The sequence below is a fragment of the Stigmatopora argus genome, chromosome 23, assembly GCF_051989625.1.
Source record: "Stigmatopora argus isolate UIUO_Sarg chromosome 23, RoL_Sarg_1.0, whole genome shotgun sequence".
NCBI lineage: Eukaryota > Metazoa > Chordata > Actinopteri > Syngnathiformes > Syngnathidae > Stigmatopora > Stigmatopora argus.
Genome location: NC_135409.1, coordinates 7,577,418 through 7,597,435, shown reverse-complemented (window position 1 = coordinate 7,597,435; position 20,018 = coordinate 7,577,418). Strand labels below are relative to the sequence as shown.

Genomic DNA, 20,018 nt, shown 5'->3' with positions numbered 1-20,018 from the left:
ACGGGTTTCCGTGTGCGATCGATTGGTCGCCGGTCTTTTGGTCGCCGGTCTTTTGGTCGCCGGTCTTTTGGTCGCCGGTCTTTTGGTCGCCGGTCTTTTGGTCGCCGGTCTTTTGGTCGCCGGTCTTTTGGTCGCCCCGGACCGCAACAACAAAACTGTATTTAGCCCCGCCTCTTCTTGGCCGTGAGACGTGGCGCTCTGCCCCGGCGCCAACTTTTCTGCTGGGAGTATCTATGGCAATTGATCAGAGCGCTAGTCATATAAAAATCTGCTTCCCTCAACTCCTTAAATTACTGGCGGACATTTTTATCTGTATCCCGGCTCATTTCTTCCTCCTCTTTTTATTGGCCAGGCACTCGGAACTGGACGCGGCTCCACAAAAGCTTGTTGATCTTCAGTAACGATCGCCTATCGACGGACACGGGAGGATGCGCCACGCATTTTTCAAAGATCAAAGTGGATCGGCCTTATGTTCGGGTCTCGACGCATTATGGAATCTCTTGAAATTCCTCAAAGTAGTCCTGAAAGTCCAGCGTATTTTTCAGGAATGGTCTCTCGCCGTCAAAATCCCCGCAGATGAACGGTCACGGACTGCCGCTTCTGCGGGATTAGGCCGCCTTTTGAGGACCTTAAATCACGGCAGAAGGCCGGGAAAAAAATTCCATTATCAGCAAGAAAAAAAAAAGCAGCCGTCCAGTAATTTTCCCGGGACGGAATCCAGCGTACACGTGGAGACAAATGTCAAGTTTAAAATGGAGTTGATTAGCATATTCCCCAGCGCACGGTGCGTTCAGGACCACCACGGTTTATGTTACAGCCCGCTACAAATGGGGACCCCCGACGACAGCCGTCGGGCGGTCGCTCCCCGAAACCACGGATGAATTCGTGTCATAAATTTCCCAGAGCAGATCAATACTTCACGACGTGAAGCTCTCCTTTTTTTCTCCGGGATGGAGAGAACGACTGTGCCTATACCATCTCTCTCTCTGTGTCTATAAATATATAAATATATATATATATATATATATATATATATATATATATATATATATATATATATATATATATATATATATGTCTTTTTTTGATGAAGCTCAGCCTTTCAGCTCCCTCTGGGGCTCGGCTTTCAAAGATATACCGTTGCGACACGTTCATCCCTCTTTGACTGTTCGAAGCCGCTCGCTTCCATTTGATCATTTCCGAGAGGGAGGCGAGGAGGCGTGGGTAAAAGCCGGGCGCTTGTAAGTAAGCGAGAGCGGAAAAGTCGGCTCCAAAGGCCTTCGAAAATTGGATTCGTGGATGCGTCGCTATGTACGATTCTCCTACCCATTCAAAATCCGTCTGTAAAGAGCCTTACGGGTGTGGAAAATATACGCTGGGCACACTACCACTCCCGCGCACTAGTCGGCAGCACTGAGCTGCCAGGGGCTTGCAATCCGCCGAATATAAGGAGTGTGCCGAAAGCTGGGCGTGTTGACCAACTTGTGTATCTTTTTAAGGATCTAAAGACAAGACTTTAAAGTTGAAATGCCCAAAGAAAAATAGTATCGTATTGTTGCGCAGTTCTAGCTTGAAAAACGTCATTTTGTCTTTTGGACTGGTGTAAGTTTAAGATGTTTTTTTTTTCATTTTCCATTTTGAATCCTGGATTTGCGCAGGTTGTTTTTGCACTAAGAACAGAGAAAATGTCATGATGAAGGCCATACATATGTTGTTTAAAAACATGTTTACTTTTGTGCTGAATCAGGGTTTTATAGAAAAAATGGATTTAAATGTACTGTTATATTATTTTCTAAAGCAATATACAACAGTAACAGTGTCAATCAATGTCTACTTGCTGAATATTGATTTTAGCGTTTGTCATTTCCCACTTTGCAGTGAAACCGCTCGCCCTGTCGCCGGCGGAAAGCCAGTCGTCCACGCCGGGGGAGCGGCAGGCCTTGGAGTCGCGGGTGCGGGCGGTGGAGGAGGAGAACCGGGCGCTGCGCCGCCAACTCAGCCGGCCGCCCGGGAGCTCCTCGTCGCGCCTCCCCTACGCCGCCAATCGGAGTCGAGCCCATTCCGAGGAAGGCACCGGCGATCACGAGGCCCACAAGGCCGCAGCCGCCAACGCCGCCAACGGCTCGGACTGCGTCCGCCGACCGGCCGTGGACAAGTGCGAGGTGAGACTTGACGTTCCTAAGAAAGCACACGATGTCCAGGATGAGCATATTGATAAAAACCAGATTGAGATTACCGTATTTTCACGACTATATGGCGCATCGTATTTTTAGCCGCAGTGTCAGTAACGAGTGCTATTTCTGTATTTTAAACACACAAAGGACGCACCGTTTTTTTAGACGCATACATGTTATATATTATATATGAATATCTAAACGCAATAGCGCTGGCTACCGGAAGCAGCCTATTTCCGGGTTCCGGTGCGCAGTGACTGCTGGGATATATAGTTCTTGCACGCTACACCCACACGCTAAAAACACGTTTTTAAAAAGGCAACGGAAGCAAAACTGAGTTGGGTTGTACTTTATTTAGCCATTTTACAACTTACTCACGTCATCATCACACACAAATCCATCAAAGTCCTCATTTTCTGTGTCCGAATTGAACAATTGTCCAAACTGGTCATCGAAAACGCTGAGTTTTATACGTTCGTCCAGGCGGCCACAATCCATTCGTAAATAGTAGCTAGCTGGTAGCTAGCGTAACTTTTCCAACGGTGCTTTCCATGCTTCGTAAAGCTGTGTTGATGCCGATCGCCAGGCCACAATCCATTGGGTGTATTGACAAAAGAACTACATATCCCAGCAGTTACTGCGCAGTACTTTAATAGTAGAGTCGGTGTACCCTATCAACTGATTCATTTTATTTTATCATGATAACAATTTTAGTATTGGTCCATATATAAAGCGCACTGGATTATAAGGAGCCCTGTCTATTTTGGAGAAAATTTAAGACTTTTATGTGCGCCTTATAGTCGTGAAAATACGGTACATTTGCCGAAGGTTAGCGGCTGATTTTCTTTCCGCATTGTTGAGGCACGGCACATCTTGTGCTTTCTCACTTTTGGCTGCGCCGTGTCCTCATACGACGTCTCGTCAGCGCAGACGTCTTTCGCACTTGTCGCTCAAACACCGTCTTTTGGGCGCCATTCCTTCTGTGATGGAAGTGGAGAGAGCAAAAAGGGCCAACGTCGAGCCGGGCCGCCCTGACCCCGCTAGCTAGCACGCCCGGGGTGGCTAAAACTGTGAATTTTGACATGTCAAGATGGCATTTTCTGCTAAAATTGGAGTTGTCTCCTTGGGGCTGAGTCTGCAAAGAGCCGCCATACTATAAATGTATCCTATTTTACAGCAGGGCCGTGAAATGCAAAAGCGACTTGTCCGTGTAAATAGCAGAGAAATGTTCTTTTAATACGCCTACAAAAGTTTATATTACAGAATAAGAGGGCGTATAAAAGAGGGAAGCTCGACATCCTCACAATAGCTTTCATTTCCATAAGCACAAACACCACGAGTACATTTTCTATCAAAAATGTCGTGTGTTATTCTTTAACAGTCAAAAAGAAAAAAAATATATCTTATTAAGCTTCCCCAAAAGAATAATGCAATGTCACTCAATAGTGTATATTTGAGGTAAGGGATCCAACCACCAAAAAAGACCCCAAAAGTCACATATGACCAAAAATGCAAGTTCCCACAGCAGTCACGCCGTCCAATCAGAAAGCGGGGGCTCGCCCAAAGCGTCCAATGGCGGTTTCCTTCGACGCCGTTGATAAATTTGACCAATTTTGCAAGTTGTCAAGCCTTGAAAGCGCGTTCCGCAGCCGATTAAAAAGTCAAGGCCACGCCCCTTGCTGTCACGGTGATGGATGGACAAAAAAAACGAGTCATACGTCTGACCCTCTGCTGCCATTTTGACTGACAGCAATAACCTTGCGTTCATATTATCATTATCCTCGGCGCTCATCACCGTGATTGGTCCAAATGCTTGAACCCCTTCTGGCGGCGCAGAACCCCCCCCAAAATGGCTTGATCCCACTTGATAATATGAGTGAACCCAGAGCAATCTTGCAGACAGCACACACTATTTCCCTAAAGACAGGGTTGCATTATTAACCCACATATTGCAACTTTGGCGGGGGAACACAGCACGCTTGTCAGCCATCGCATTTCATCGCCGTGTCGGCATGCGCCAGTAAACAGATGATCACGGGAAAGAGTCTTGCTTTTATTGTTGTTGTTGTTCGCTTGGTTTTCTTTTTGCTCTGCGTGTGTAAGGCTGCCATTTACAGGTCACGATTTGATTTCAACTCGATTCGTTGCGAATTTTGAGGGGGTAAAAAACCCTCGTATAGCACTCAAGTAAACATTGTTGTCTCAAAGAATGTATAGAATCCTTGCGGGTTAGGGTCAACATGGCCATCTTTCACCGCACTCCTTATTTCGGCAGGGATGGGTACTGCCATCTATTGGATGGGAGTGGAAGCGCGGGCATCTATTGTTTGTTTTCCGCCAAAAACCCACGCGTAAAGACAGATTTTGAACCGAGACGAGAGTGGTGCAATCGTGACATAAAACCACGATGGATTTTTTTCGAGAGGCTTTTAGCACCCGTCCAATCACGTGTCTTCTTCCATTTCCCCTTTTCCGCAGACCATCCACGTGGCCATCGTGTGCGCCGGGTACAACGCCAGCCGAGATGTGGTGACCCTGGTCAAATCCGTCCTTTTCCACAGGTAATCTTCTTGTATTTTTATGAAGAGAAAGCGATTAGTTATCGATCCAGCCTAGATGGAAGAGCCTTAAAGCAATTGGGGGCGGGGGGGAATGAAGTGCGGCACTTGGCAGGGGAATTGTTGATTCTGGCAACACGTTTGCCATTTAAAAAAATATATAAAAAATGGGGAAAACACCACGTCCACTGCGGGATTTACACAGAAAAACAGCAGAGCGGAGAAAATAAGGAAGCGTGTCAGCAACAAAATAGTTGCTAGATAGTTGACGCCATGGCGTCTTTGCTTCATTGAATTTCTCTTTGCAAGTAATGGATCGCAGCCGGATGAAGTGCATTACGGTCTGGCACTTAAGACCGGGAAAGCTCTCTGGCGGGTGGCTAAAAGACCGAGAGGTCGCCTCGGTTCGGCTCGACCGGGGCGGGTTCTCGTCGATGCGCATTTTAGTCATGGGGTCCAGCACTTTTCCTAATCGGGGCAAGCGTCCGCGGCATTTCCGTCCATTAGACTTTTGACAAATTGCCTCCGGCGAGCCAACGTTTGCCACCGGCTAATGCGCAATAATGGCAGGCCAGATTTATTTGGGCGGAACCGGCCTTCCCAAACCACCGTAAAAGTTTGTTCCGACCCGTAAGCGCACTTAACGGCGGGAGGGAGGCTGAAAAGGGATGCTTTACGACATTCGGCCTCCCGACGGAAGGTGCTCCGTGAAGATTGCGTTAACGGCGCCAAGGTCGCCGCCGATTGTTATTGATGCTCGCCATTTGGACACCTTGATGTGATTTGGACCTGAATGGGGGCGGCGGCGGCGGCGGCGGCGTGAAGCTAACGGGAGGCGACTTTGACAGGACAAACAAATGCGCTTTAGCCTCCGAGCAAATGATGTGTTTGGATTTGGACAGGGTTGACCTTTCTTTTCCACCAAGCACCCATCGCGCGGCTAATATTCACACGCCCGCGGAGCACGTCCAATCAAACGGGGGCTTTAAATGTTGACTCACGGACGTTTGGCCACGGAGTGACAAGCATTGGAGTAGACAGCACCCCGCGAGATGGAGCCCGTCGTTAGCCTGTCATCAGATAGGGGAGGGGTATACTCGCCGCGATGGGATTGGACGAGATGGCTGGTCGATTGGCGGCGTCGGAACGGCGGCGTTCAGCAAATCGTTGTTGCCCGCTTGTGATATATTCCCCTATCGTACTGTGGTTTTGCCCCAAAATGGCCTCGTTTTCCAACGGTTGCCCACTCGAGTCTTTGAGCCACTTTTTGACTGATAATGCCGTGCCAAAGAAAGATTCAAGTATCCACTTTTGGCGTGGCCAAACGCCATCCCGGTGACCGTCATCACTGTATTTAGGGAGAGATTTTCTAGCGAAGGCGGACTCTGGGGAATTGGACTTTGCGCTGGAGATGGTCTTTGGGTAGCAGCCACCATCTGTCCTAGCGTATTACCGCCGCCATTTCGGGTCCAAGGCCGGTATTAAATTGAGACTTTAATTCCCCAAGTCCCGCTGGCGACCTTGATTCCGATGCCAATTTGAAAGGGGCGGGGTTAAAGCCGAGGGGCAAATCTGTGTGGTGTAACAATGACATCTGGGGCCGCAATCCATTTAGGTCCGGTACATCCTGACATCCCATGTCATTGAGTTTTTTTTCCCCATCCTTCCTGACCCTGATATTTTGTGTTTGACTTGTTTGTGAAAGAATTTCACGGCGTTTTCGGGCAGTTCGTTACTTTCCACTTGTTGTAGTAATCTTAATAATTTCTTTATAAGGTAAACAGAGCGACCGTATTTTTTAAACAATAATGCGAGTATTTTCGGAAGTTGATTCGATGATCGCCACCTGCCAGAATCCAAGTCAAAGCAATTTAAGAGTCCTTTGTAGATCTTCATTGCCAACTCAGATCAACAGTCTCGGCCTGGAACATGGTGTCCTGTTCAGTCAATAGTCCTGAAAACAATGAACTGGCCTCGAAAGCAGCTGTGGGGGGGGGGGGGGGGGGAGTGTCCTCGAGCTTACTCGGTCCCAACATAATGTATAGCACAAATTAAATTATAACTTCATTACCTATTAAATGCTTAATGAACATATAGTAACATCCCAGAATAAACCCAAAGGTCAAAGATCGAATCTGATAGTTTGAATGGTGCCATGTTATATCATCAGTAGAATGGATTTATGATTTGAAATCCTTTCATTGGAGTCAAACGCTCTGTTTCAAACGTCAGTTTTGACTAACGAACTTCGCAAAGCGTGTGCTCTCCGACGACGACGGCGCGGCCGGCGGCCGGCGTTGGGCATCTGTAATTCTTGACCTGATTTCAATTCCCCGGCGCCTTCCTCGACGCCAACGTCGGTGTTTGTGGAAAATGCTTTTAGCAGCATAAATCCCTTTAAGCTGTCTCATCTCATTTCAAAGCAGTCCCGGGATAAAAGACGCCGTTCCTGGCGGGTCGGACTTTATTGTCTCTTTTGTATAAGCCGGGACCGTCCTGTCTGATGAATCATCTCCTTCGCGGCGGCGCGTTTCCCCCAAGGCCCCCCCGACGATATTTAGATGAGCAAAAAAAAAACAATCTGGGCTAATGGTGGACGTCGTTGGTAGCGTGCGGGCTTCATCGGCGTTTTGGATGGTGTACCCTATTGACTGATTTATTGTATTTTATCGTGATAACAATTTTAATATTTGTCCATATATAAGGCGCACTGGATTATAAGGCGCCCTGTCTATTTTGGAGCAAATTTAAGACTTAAGTGCGCCTTATAGTCGTGAAAATACGGTAAGTATATAAGTGTACTCGACAAAAATGTCCTAAAATTGTCCAAAGACCCGACTGGGTGACTCTGTGGTTTCTCAAAACATTCCTGAAAAAAACTCTTATTATCCTTAGCGACATGAGCTTGTTCTGTTAGGCATTTAAAAAAAACCAAAATACACAACGAAGCGTAATAAATGTGATTGAGTTTGGGAGTGTTTTGATCTTTTTCTCCTCTTAAAGGCCACGATTTGTCGTGTGAAAAGCGCATTTGCCGTCAAATATTCTTCAAAGCGAAGCAGAAGCGCGCTTTTTGTTCCAGACGCTACCTGAATTTATCACTGTGGCATATTTGAAAGTAAAGAACGCTTTGAAGCCAGCCGACCGGCCTCTAACATATTGAATCTTGGGCGCTGGCGTCCGTCCGTCCGTCCTTCCGTCTTTTCGTCCACAGGCGAAACCCTCTCCATTTCCATTTCATCACGGACTCCATAGCTCAGCAAATCCTGTCGTCCCTGTTCCACACCTGGATGGTCCCCGCCGTCCGGGTGGACTTCTACGACGCCGACGAGCTGAAGGTGAGGAGGATAAGCGGGTTCAGTAAATGAGATGAGATTTTTTTTTTTAACCACTTTGAAATATCGCCACACAAATGACCCAAAACAAGACGTATATACGTAGACGCACAGGCTAAGAGAAGTAAAGATGGCGTGTCCATTTTCACGTGTCCTCTCGCCCCTTTGTTCCCAAAGTCGGAGGTGTCGTGGATCCCCAACAAGCATTACTCCGGAATCTACGGTTTGATGAAGCTGGTGCTGACCAAAACGCTTCCGCCGGAGCTGCAGAAAGTCATCGTCCTGGACACGGACATCACGTTCGCCACGGACATCGCCGAGCTTTGGGCCGTCTTTCACAAATTCAGAGGTACTGATAGGTTTATTATAGGTATACTTTAATATAATATAAAACAATACAAGGAAGGCATCGGGCACATCTCTGGCGTTAACTTGCAAGTGAGAATCAGTCCTGGCTCGTCCTCGCCATTTAGTCGCGCATAATCAAAACACTTAAGGTTATCTGATTCAAACAATTGCATAAGCTAACCGAATAACACAATTAAGGTCAAAAAACAACTGCCACAACAATTGCATATCGGGTCGGAAACCAAAAACAACTGCGTAAGAATTTGCACAAGTAAGCATACATATTTTCATATAAGGTAAACCGAGCGACAGTATTTTGAAACAATATGCGAGTATTTTCGGAAGTTGATTCGATTATCGCCATCTGCTCCGGAATCCAAGTCAAAGCAATTTAAGAGTCCTTCACAGATCTTCATTGCGAACTCAGATCAGCAGTCCTCGGCCTGGAACATGGTGTCCTGTCCGAGTCAATAGTCCTAAAAACAATTAAATGTCCTCGGAGCCAGCTGCCATGGAGAGTGACCTCGAGCTTGCTCGGTCCCAAATTGAAATAAAGCTCATATACATATAATGATTAATATTCACATATATAATAATATCCCAGAATAACCCCAACAATATGTATATCCGAAAAATCTTTTTTGAAGTTAGACGCTTTCAACCGATGAAGTCTTCACTCCCCCAAAACAACGATCTTGGATCAATTTGAAAATCTCCACGTCTAGCGGTAACTCTTGTTTCCGCGTCGGCCTCGATGGAAGGGAATCGATCCATTAGGAGAAGGCGGATGGCGGCGCTTGGGTCAAAAACCCCTCATTTCCGCGGTCCGATCCGTCGTCACCGGAGCGTGATGCCTCTCGTCTGGTCGGCCCGCCACGTCTCTCGTCAAAACTGCTGTCGTCGCGCGCTCCCGTAAACATATGACGGCCACGACGTTAAAGATAAACATACGACGGCGACGACATTAAGGGTGACGGCCTCGGATCCGTCTGGGGTTCGTCCGCGTCTATTTCTGTTAACGCGAAAAATGGTGAGGCTGCTTTTATCGCTCGCAAAAAAAGGCGCCGGCTGTCTTTGATGAGGAGCCCGCCTGCGCCTGGCGAGTGTGTGCGCGCATACGGTCCGCTGATGGCGTTAAAATGCATGAGTCGCCGAGATGAGAGAGAAAAAGGACACGAACCGCGCCACCGCCATCAAAGAGCGCCCTGATTAGACCTCATTATGGACTGGATTTTACGGATCGTACACTTTTTTTTTTTTCACCGTTTGGCTGGGGCTTGTACCGGATTTTCACGACTATAAGGCGCACATAAAAGTCTTCAATTTTCTCCAAAATAGACAGGGCGCCTAATAATCCAGTGCGCTTTATATATGGACCAATACTAAAATTGTTATGTGGATAAAATCAAATGAATCAGTCGATAGGGTACACCGACTCTACTATTTTCCTGTAGACAAAGTACTGCGCAGTGACTGCTGGGATATGTAGTAGTTCTTTTGTCAATACACCCAATGGATTGTGGCCTGTATACATCGACATCAATACAGCTTGACAAAGCACCGTTGGAAAAGTGACGCTAGCTACCAGCTAGCTACTATTTGCGAATGGATTGTGGCCGCCTGGACGAACGTATAAAACTCAGCGTTTTCGATGACTCATTTGGACAATTGTTCAATTCGGACACAGAAAATGAGGACTTTGATGGATTTGTGGGTGATGATGACGTGAGTAAGTTGTAAAATGGCTAAATAAGGTACAACCGAACTCAGTTTTGCTTCCGTTGCCTTTTTAAAAACTTGTTTTTAGCGTGTGGGTGTAAGAACTATATATCCCAGCAGTCACTGCGCACCGGAAACCGGAAAAATAGTTTGGGGCTGCTTCCGGTAGCCAGCGCCATTGCGGTTAGATATTCATATATAATATATAACATATATGCGTCTAAAAAAATGGTGCGTCCTTTGTGCGTTTAAAATACAGAAATAGCACTCGTTACTGACACTGCGGCTAAAAATACGATGCACCATATAGTCGTGAAAATACGGTATATGGAATCAGTTTTTGTCTATGACCACGACAGCCTGTTAGCTTTTTTTTTTTAATCTCATGCTAACAGGTGCCCATTTTGTGTGTTGTTATTGCTTGAACGCCGTTTTTTTCCCCCTGGGCAAAATCTTCCACATTTGGAATGCGCTCGTAGCCAAGTCTGTCTTTCGTCACCCGCCGAGAGCGGCCGTCATGGCGGGCGAGTTAGGCGGCCAACTCCCCGTCCTTGAATTAACGCCACTTAGCGTATTGCTGTTTGCTAAGTGCGAGACGTGGCAGTTGCCGCGCGGCCAAAAAGCTTTTTAGCCCATCGCTCGCCGTTGAAGGGCGGCGGGACGAAGAAGATGAGCCGGCGGCGACCGTCATTGGCTAATTTTGCGTCCTAGTTAAAGAATCCCACCATTAAAAAAAAATAATATATATTCCACAAAACCTTGAACTACGAAAAATCCAATAGAATACATTTAAAATACATATGCTGGTTGAGCCAGGCAATGGTGCGTGTAGCTTGACATGGATAACTGGTATCATAGAAACCAAAATAATGATTTTTTTTTTAGGTCTGTCGTGCACCCCCTGGGTCGATTGCTCCCTGTGTGCTCGCCCACATTGCACTTAGCAAAAAGCGGCCCTGTCGTCATGCCGTGTTTTAAGGCTGCACTGTCACAATTGTTGCACGTGCTGATTTTCAACAGCGTCTTTTCTCCAACCTTCCCTCCCACTCTCCCTCCCCCTCCTCCCTCCCTCCCTCCCTCCCTCCCTCCCTCTTGGCCGGGCCCGCTTTGCTGCATTGCAGTAATACGGGTAAATATTCAACATTTATTAGCTCCAACTCCATCTGTTCATCTCGGGCCGGGAGCGTTAAAAGTGCACGAGGAAAGCCGGCGGAAAAGCCGGCGGGGCCGTGGCGCCGTCGGACGCACTTTTCCGCGCAACTTGTTGTTTACGCTCGTAGCCGACGCTTTGGAAAAAGCACAAATCCAACCGGTACGGCTTAAAAGCCACGGGTTGCTTGACCAACAATTAGTCAGAGTAAAAATGGCATAAATTGGGCAGTCTAAGAAAACTTGGATCAACATTCCTTTTTTCTCTTTTGTTCCACCTTTAATTGACTTTTTTCTTCTCCTACGTGCGACTCCTAGAATGGAAAATACGGCAATTGATGAATCACGGGTGACCAACATTTCATGGGTTTTGGGATCATTTTAGGTTTATCATTTTTATTTATTTATTTTATTTATTTTATTTATTTTATTTATTTTATTTATTTTATTTATTTTATTTATTTTATTTATTTTATTTATTTTATTTATTTTATTTATTTTATTTATTTTATTTATTTTATTTATTTTATTTATTTTATTTATTTTATTTATTTTATTTATTTTATTTATTTATTTTATTTATATTCACGTTTATCATTATAGATTATTTTATCATTTTAACCTTTTTTGGGGAGGGACGATTTTTTTTTATTTGATCCAAAAACTAAGAACAAACATATGTGAACTATTCTCACGACGTAGCAAACTGTTGGCGGTCAGAGAGAAAAAGGTTCAAATAAAGTGGTTAACGCACGTGACTTTTTGACCTTTTTTTCTTCAGCTTCAGTTTTTTTTTTGGGTGTGTCTTTCAGGACAGCAAGTTTTGGGTCTGGTGGAGAACCAAAGCGACTGGTACCTGGGAAATCTCTGGAAGAATCACCGACCGTGGCCCGCCCTGGGTCGAGGCTTCAACACGGGTAAGGTGGGCGCCAGCCGGCCAGCCGGTCAGTCGCGGCGTATTTGGCGGAACGCAATCCACGACCCGGTCATCCAATCCGTCAGTAGCGACTCCCAATCGTAACGCGGTCGTTTTCTCGCCATCGACGACGCATTTCCATCGGCTAAATACAGCGTAAAGAGGCCTTTTATAGAATAAAAGCTTTAGCAGGACGTTATGATGATGAAACGGGGCGACTTTTTAGTAGCTTTGAAGAGCTCTTGTGCGGGCGTCATCGCCGGCGGGGGGCGGGCGGAGAGAAGGAGAGACGGAATGATGAGTCATGCTGCAACACGCTTGATAAAAGCCGCACTAAAATGTTGTCATTTCCAAGATGGGACAAGGTGACAAAAGAGAGAGAAAGAAAGAGAGAAAGAGAGAGCGCAAGGGCACGGAATTCATTCAAGTCCAAACTTTCTGATGTCCATTTCAACCGGAGATGTGTCTCTCCATACAATCATAATTCAATTTGATCCCGATAATACATACGGAGACGCCGCTTGCAAGTTTTGGATATTAAACTCATCCAAATGGGCATTTCTATCTTTTTATTTCTGAAAGCTCATTCCGCACTAACGTCAATATGTTTTGCTTTCATGGTGATAACATTTTTCATCCTTTTTAGCGCAGGCGAGCTAAAGTCCAACCCTTTGTGCGATTCTAAATATTTAAAAAAAGCAAACATCTTTTGTAAATGAGCAGCTCAAAACATTCGTGTGCGGTCGATTGGTCGCCCTGACCGCAACCACGGGCGACCAAAAGACCGACGACCAAAAGATTGGCGACAAAACAAGGTAAAACAAGACGGTCTACGCATCAATCAAAGCCAACAATGGCCATGAGCAGTTTCACTGAGCCGACCTGTGAGTGTAGAAGAAAGAGTTTGTATGTACATGCGCTGTCCCTTTAAGAAGCCACGTCAGTCAGGGTCTTCTTAACAAGTTCTCCAACAAAAAACAATAAAAGTCCGGGAAATTTGGAGCTTTTCTTTAGCCTAATAATGACTAGGGCATTAAGTATGACTAAATAGTCATTCGCACTTTGTATTTAGGGAATTTGAGCAACCATTTAAATGGTAATTATCAATAACCTTCCGGGCGACCAAAAGACCGGCGACCAATCGACCGTGTACCCAAAACATTAGCTTGACTCTGCTAACCAAAATAGAAAACAATTTATTCATATCTTTCTCTCTGTCTTTTGTGAAGAAGCCATCCGATTGTGATCCGATTGTGAGGTGTTTGTGATACGAGCCGTGTCTACTTTTCAGGGGTGATTTTGCTTCTCCTGGATCGCCTGCGAAAGCTGCGCTGGGAGCAGATGTGGAGGCTGACCGCCGAGCGAGAATTAATGAGCATGCTGTCCACTTCCCTGGCGGACCAGGTAGGCCCCACCCACCCACCCGTGCACCTTGAAAATCCCCCCTCAAATGCTTCAAAGATGAGTCTCAAAGTAGGACCTCAAGTCCAGCACTTTGTTTGACTTTAGAGACGTTCCGAAACCAGGCCTGAAAAATTCAAGTGAATGGACACGTGCTTTTTTTTCTTTTTTGCCCTTCTTTTTGGATTGGATTGGATTGGATAACTTTATTCATCCCGTATTCGGGAAATTTCGTTGTCACAGTAGCAAGAGGGTGAAGATGCAGAAATAGGAAAGGCATTTTAGACATAAATAGATAGGTCAGAAGTAAGTTAATAAGTGAATATATAAATAAATAAGCATGTTGCTGAAGTATATATATATATACATACATACATACATACATACACGCACACGCATACGTATACGTATATGTATAGATGTATATACACGTATGTGTATGTTTATATATATGTGTATATATATATATATATGTATATGTATATATGTATGTGTGTATATATGTTTGTGTATGTATATATGTATGTGTGTATGTATATGTATACACATATATAAGCACATATATACATACATACACATAGATGTACATGCATACATACAGTAGGTCTTAACACTCAGCCATTTGTTTTGTTAAAGAGCCTGACAGCTGATGGGAGGAAGGATCTGCGGAAGCGCTCCTTCCTGCAATGAGGTTGCCGCAGTCTATTGCTAAAGGAGCTTCGGAGGGACTCCACAGACTGTTTTTGCGTTTTTGTGGGGGAATACTGCGGAAATATTTTTTACTGTATTCCCTCGTTTTTTGCAGTGTACCGCAAAACGCAAAATGTGAAAAGCTGCGACAAACTGGCGAATACAGAATCATTTGGGGGAATTAAAAAAAAACAATGAAAATGGACCCAAAAGTACATTTGTATCCATTATGTTTGAAAAACTTCTGTCCTTCATGATGTCATTGTAGCATACGTAGCATTCTTCATCTTTAAAAAACATCTTAAAGGATGCGTAGCACTCTAACGAACCGGCGTTTACGGCTTTTGCTCACCTGAGCCAAGGACCTCCCCCGCCTCCCCTCCCCCCCATTATTGGCGAAGCATCCAGAGCTCATCTTCACGTTTATGAGATTTTAATTAAACCTTCATTAAGTAAAGTCCCGCAAGGTGCGCAGTTTGGAAAAAGAAAGGGGGATGGTGGTGCGGGGGGGTTTCTGGAATGAGTTTTGGCTTTCCATCTGCCTTCCCCCCGTTCCAGCGATTCCGACGTTGCGTCCAGCCGTCTTTATCGCGGCGTTAAACACGCGCTGATCGAGCTTTTATGCCTCCCATTAGACGGCGGCGGCGGTGGCGTCCGCCGACGCGTTGTGGCGCCATTTGGAGTATCTCCGGCGTCCATCTCCACGTGCCCTTTCATTTCGAACATGGAGAGATGTTGTGAATCATTTTTAATTTCCTTTTATTTTCTGAATCTGCCATAGCTTACATTTACGGGAGCTAAAACGAGAGAGAGAGATGTTGGAACTCTTGTTCTGTCATTTTCTATGGCGGAAAATAGAGAATGAATCCGAATTTTGTCTATATTTCAGGCACTCAATGTGGCAAAATACATTCCCCATCTTGATTTAACATTTGAATTGGGGCATTGTTAACATGGCCTTGTTGTAAATCTTGTTTTATTTCCATGGGTTGCTTTTTAGGTTTGGACTAGAGCTCCCCCTACTGGGATTTCCCTTGAACTTTCCTCCACACGCTTACTTTTGGCATTTAAGGTTGCCTTTGGAAATGAGCTGTGATGGACAACATTTGTCTTTCGAATGTCCTTATCGTTAGTTTTTAATTCCTTGTGTGTGTGTGTGTGTGTGTTTGTTTTCAGGACATCTTCAACGCCGTGATCAAGCAGAACCCGTTCCTGGTCCACCAGATGCCCTGCTTCTGGAACGTCCAGTTGTCTGACCACACGCGCTCGGAGAAATGCTACAAGGACGTGTCCGACCTCAAGGTGAGGAAGAGCCATCCTCCTGATAAATCATCTAGCAAAAAAAGTCATTATTAAATCAGTAGTTAACATAATAAATAAGTCATTCAGACCAGTTTCGGATCCAATAAAAGACCACCCTACCACAAATGCAACTTTTACTCTGGTGCACCACCCAAAAAAATGGTGTAGTATTGTTTTTACGATGCGTCTTCTACTCGGCTCCACCTATGTTCCACCCTGCATTTAATCTTAAAACACAGGGAGAAATAATCACAACAGTGATACATTGTTGTTTCTTCAATCCAACTTTTACTGTGATGACTATCAACACAAAAACCCATAACATACAATTACACCCATATATATATTATCAACACGTTAGAACCCAAAACATAATGTACAATTATACTCGTTCAACATACGGTCATAACTTGTTATCTCTTTTCTTTTTACAACTTTGAGAAGTCCTTCTACTATTCAACGGGGCAAACAATTTGTTTGTTCGAGTTTTGCGGTTTATTTCATTTGAGTTCATGTTTTGAAGAGCAGACAAAAAAAAGCCAATGTTCTTTCTGGCCGCCAGGTTATCCACTGGAACTCCCCGAAGAAACTGCGGGTCAAGAACAAGCACGTGGAGTTTTTCCGTAACCTCTACCTGACCTTCCTGGAATACGACGGCAACCTGCTGAGACGGGAATTGTTCGGCTGTCCCAGCGAGACCGATCACAATAGCGAGAACGTGAGTAGCCGTGTTGTGACGGAATTCCTCTAGCGAGGACGGCCAAGTCACGTGGCGACAGGGTGCGGTTGGTTCCTGGCTTTTGGGCTTTTGTGCTATTTGGGATCAGACACCAAAATGTAGCCCCAATTCATCTCCCTGAAGCGGATCCGTACCCCCCTAGCCTGGCCTGGCCTGGCCTGGCCCACATTGCCCCCGGCAAATGTTGTTTTCATTGGACAGCTCCAGAAGACTCTCTCGGAGCTGGACGAAGACGACCCGTGCTACGAATTCCGCCGCGAGCGCTTCACCGTCCACAGAACGCACCTCTACTTCCTCCACTACGAGTACGACGTCAGCCCCGACGACGTGACGCTGGTGGCGCAGCTGTCCATGGACAGGTAAGACTTCCAAGTTCTCCAACAAAAAACAATAAAAGTCCGGGAAATGTGGAGCTTTTCTTTAGCCTAATAATGACTAGGGCATTAAGTATGACTAAATAGTCATTCACACTTTGTATTTAGGGAATTTGAGCAATGATATAAATGGTAATTATCACTTACCTTCCGGGCGACCAAAAGACCGGCGACCAATCGACCGTGAACAGTCTGATCCACCTTCACGGGAACCGTCTCTCTTCCCAGACTCCAGATGCTGGAGGCCATTTGCAAGCACTGGGAGGGCCCCATCAGCCTGGCGCTGTACTTGTCGGACGCCGAGGCGCAGCAGTTCCTCCGCTACGCTCAGGGCTCGGAGGTCCTGGTGAGCCGGGGCAACGTGGGCTACCACGTGGTCTACAAAGAGGGCCAGTTCTACCCGGTCAACCTCTTGCGAAACGTGGCCATGCGCCACGTCAACACGCCGTACATGTTCCTCTCCGACATCGATTTCTTGCCCATGTACGGCCTCTACGAGTATCTCAGGTAAGTCCGCAAGTGCTTTTTCTCGGCTGGCCGGGGGTGCCGGAGCCACCCCCGGCGGACAGCCGATCGCGGAGCACCCATCTTTTCACGACGTGATTTTTTTTCTGGGCGCGTCGGCAGGAAGTCGGTCGTGCAACTGGACATGGCCAACGCCAAGAAAGCGCTGGTGGTGCCGGCGTTCGAGACGCTGCGTTACCGCCTGTCCTACCCCAAATCCAAAGCCGAGCTGCTGTCTCAGCTGGACATGGGGACCCTTTTTACCTTCAGGTAAAGCTCCGCCCCCGAGATTCCTCCGCGGCGAGACTGAACGGGCCGGCTTTTGTCGTCCGCTGGCGCCGCCCGCAGGTACCACGTGTGGACCAAAGGCCACGCGCCCACCAACTTTGCCAAATGGCGGACGGCCACCACGCCTTACCGGGTGGAGTGGGAGGCCGACTTTGAGCCGTACGTCATGGTGAGGCGGGACAGCCCCGAGTACGACCGGCGCTTTGTCGGCTTCGGCTGGAACAAGGTGGCGCACATCATGGAGCTGGACGCGCAGGTGAGAAGGCCGCCTGCTCAGAAATGCGTAGCGGGTACACGGTCGATTGGTCGCCGGTCTTTTGGTCAGAACCGCGTAGCGGGTACACGGTCGATTGGTCGCCGGTCTTTTGGTCGCCCGGAAGGTTATTGATAATTACCATTTAAATGGTTGCTCAAATTCCCTAAATACAAAGTGCGAATGACTATTTAGTCATACTTAATGCCCTAGTCATTATTAGGCTAAAGAAAAGCTCCACATTTCCCGGACTTTGATTTATTTTTTTGGGGAGAACTTGTTAAGACCCTGACGGACGTCGCTTCTTAAAGGGACAGCGCATGTACATACAAACTCTTCTACACTCATACGTCGGCTCAGCGAAACGGCTCATGGCCATTGTTGGCTTTTATTGATTCATAGACCGTGTTGTTTTACCTTGTTTTTGTCGCCAGTCTTTTGGTCGTTGGTCTTTTGGTCGTCGGTCTTTTGGTCGCCCCGACCGCGACAACGGTCAACAGACCGGCGACCAACAGACCGGCGACCAAAAGACCGGCGACCAATCGACCGCACACGGCGTGCTGGGACGCCCAAGTCGGGTCCTTGGATAGGCCTGAGCACTTTTGTCTGGGCACCCCTGCTTTTCAAGCCATGTTTACCATTTGGATTTTAAAAATAATGTCAACGCAGCAAGCCACCAACACCCATCCTTCCTCGCCTTACTGGGCCAATCAGGAAGTGGCCCACTAGCCTCCAAACACAAATAGGCCCGTTCATGTTATATTTCCTTCCTGCTACATTTAGTTGCAGTTTTTCTACACCATGAACGTGTTGTTCAGGACTCAAGTGCCGTTATAAGTCTCCCTTTTCCATACTTTGACTTAATAAAAATCCAAATTATATTAAGTGAAAAAAATGATAATAAATATAACCTGCCCAGCATACAATTAAAACAATTAAACATTTGCAATCAAGTAATACTAAGAGATATATTCAATATTCTTCTTCGTTCTTTGCCTGGGGCGACTTATAATCGGGAAAATACGCTAACTCGCTTTAGTGAGAATTTTTTGGGGGGGTAACTGCGTTGATCATGAAGGTTTGAATTCCTGATTTGGTTTTAGTCATCTTTCTAAATGTGTCCGCAGGAGTACGAATTTGTGGTTCTACCCAACGCGTACATGATCCACATGCCCCACGCGCCCAGCTTCGACATCACCAAATTCCGCTCCAACAAGCAGTACCGGGTCTGCTTGAAGACCCTCAAGGAGGAGTTCCAGCAGAACATGTCGCGGCGCTACGGATTCGCCGCCCTCAAGTACATGACGGCCGACAACAACAGCTAGCCGCCGCGGGCCCTCGCCGCCGCCAACCCGCCAGCGACCTTTCCAGACTCGGTGAGCCATCGTCGGGCGGCGTGCGGACGGGGGCCGCGAAGGGGACGGGACTTGGATCTTCTTCGCGGGAGGAAGAAGGAAAAAAAAAACTCCATTTCCCAAAAAAAATGAGCGGAGCTTTTGCGCCCCAAACGCCGCCTTTCCAGACTAGCGAGGCCTTTTCGGAAGCCCGAGACAAGCGAGCTGCGGTGCAAATCCCAATCCGTCCAGGGCGCGCAATTCTTCTGGATTCCGTCCTACTTTTTCCACGTTTTTTTTGCCTCAAATTTGACTTTTTTTTTCCCCTCTGTTGACCCCAAAATCAAGACCGAGCAGAAATACCGAGACGGCCTTGGCATACGTGTCAGATTCTGCCTAAAGATGCATCACGATCACGCTTGGTTTTCATTTGAATCTCCAATCATCGTATCTTTATTTCTTTTGGAAGCACACTTTTCTACCACGTGGGATTTTGGCCGTCTTGAAACGGGACGCTTGTGAAACTAGAGGCCGCCGTGCCCTCAAAATTTCTTTTTCTTCCCCCCCGCTCTCCGAACCAGAGCCGCCACGCAGGTTTGTGCGCGTGTGTCCGTGTACAGTATGTTGTGCGTTACTGAGAGCCATTTTGGATGTGGCGGGGAGGGCTGACAGATGCTGCTACCTGAATAAAACAAACAAACAAAAATCTATATATATAATCAAGTGACAAAAATTCTCTCTGTCGGCGGCGTGTTTGAAATGTCGTGGCTTGCGTTGTGGGACTTTTTTTTTCCCAATTGGCAGCCAGTGCAACTACAGACGCTCCCCTACTTACGAACATTCGAGTTGCGAACAACCGTACATACGAACATGTCTGCGAATATGGCATGTGTCGAAAAATGTTCGAAAAGAGATGCTGTAAGTTCGTAAGTTA

The 20,018-nt window shown here is 46.5% G+C and overlaps 1 protein-coding gene and 1 long non-coding RNA gene across 7 annotated transcripts in view; one reads left to right on the top strand and one right to left on the bottom strand.

Annotated features, from left to right (window-relative positions):
- The window catches only part of LOC144068766 (uncharacterized), a 227,688-nt gene that overhangs the window by 190,060 nt on the left and 17,610 nt on the right, over positions 1-20,018 (bottom strand). The gene's annotated exons all lie outside the window — the stretch shown is intronic.
- The window catches only part of large1 (LARGE xylosyl- and glucuronyltransferase 1), a 63,352-nt gene that overhangs the window by 40,757 nt on the left and 2,577 nt on the right, over positions 1-20,018 (top strand). For 3 of the 4 annotated variants that reach the window (XM_077593638.1, XM_077593637.1, XM_077593636.1), the window contains 13 exons: positions 1,879-2,162; positions 4,653-4,735; positions 7,947-8,070; positions 8,245-8,416; positions 12,096-12,200; positions 13,491-13,603; positions 15,467-15,592; positions 16,155-16,310; positions 16,533-16,690; positions 16,934-17,212; positions 17,333-17,479; positions 17,558-17,753; positions 18,878-19,794. In XM_077593638.1, coding sequence (XP_077449764.1) covers positions 1,879-2,162; positions 4,653-4,735; positions 7,947-8,070; positions 8,245-8,416; positions 12,096-12,200; positions 13,491-13,603; positions 15,467-15,592; positions 16,155-16,310; positions 16,533-16,690; positions 16,934-17,212; positions 17,333-17,479; positions 17,558-17,753; positions 18,878-19,075 — 2,141 coding nt within the window. In that variant the 3' untranslated portion in view covers positions 19,076-19,794. Of the gene's footprint in view, positions 1-1,878; positions 2,163-4,652; positions 4,736-7,946; positions 8,071-8,244; positions 8,417-12,095; positions 12,201-13,490; positions 13,604-15,466; positions 15,593-16,154; positions 16,311-16,532; positions 16,691-16,933; positions 17,213-17,332; positions 17,480-17,557; positions 17,754-18,877; positions 19,795-20,018 lie in introns of those variants that run through there. The other variant, XR_013298311.1, reaches the window with a different exon arrangement.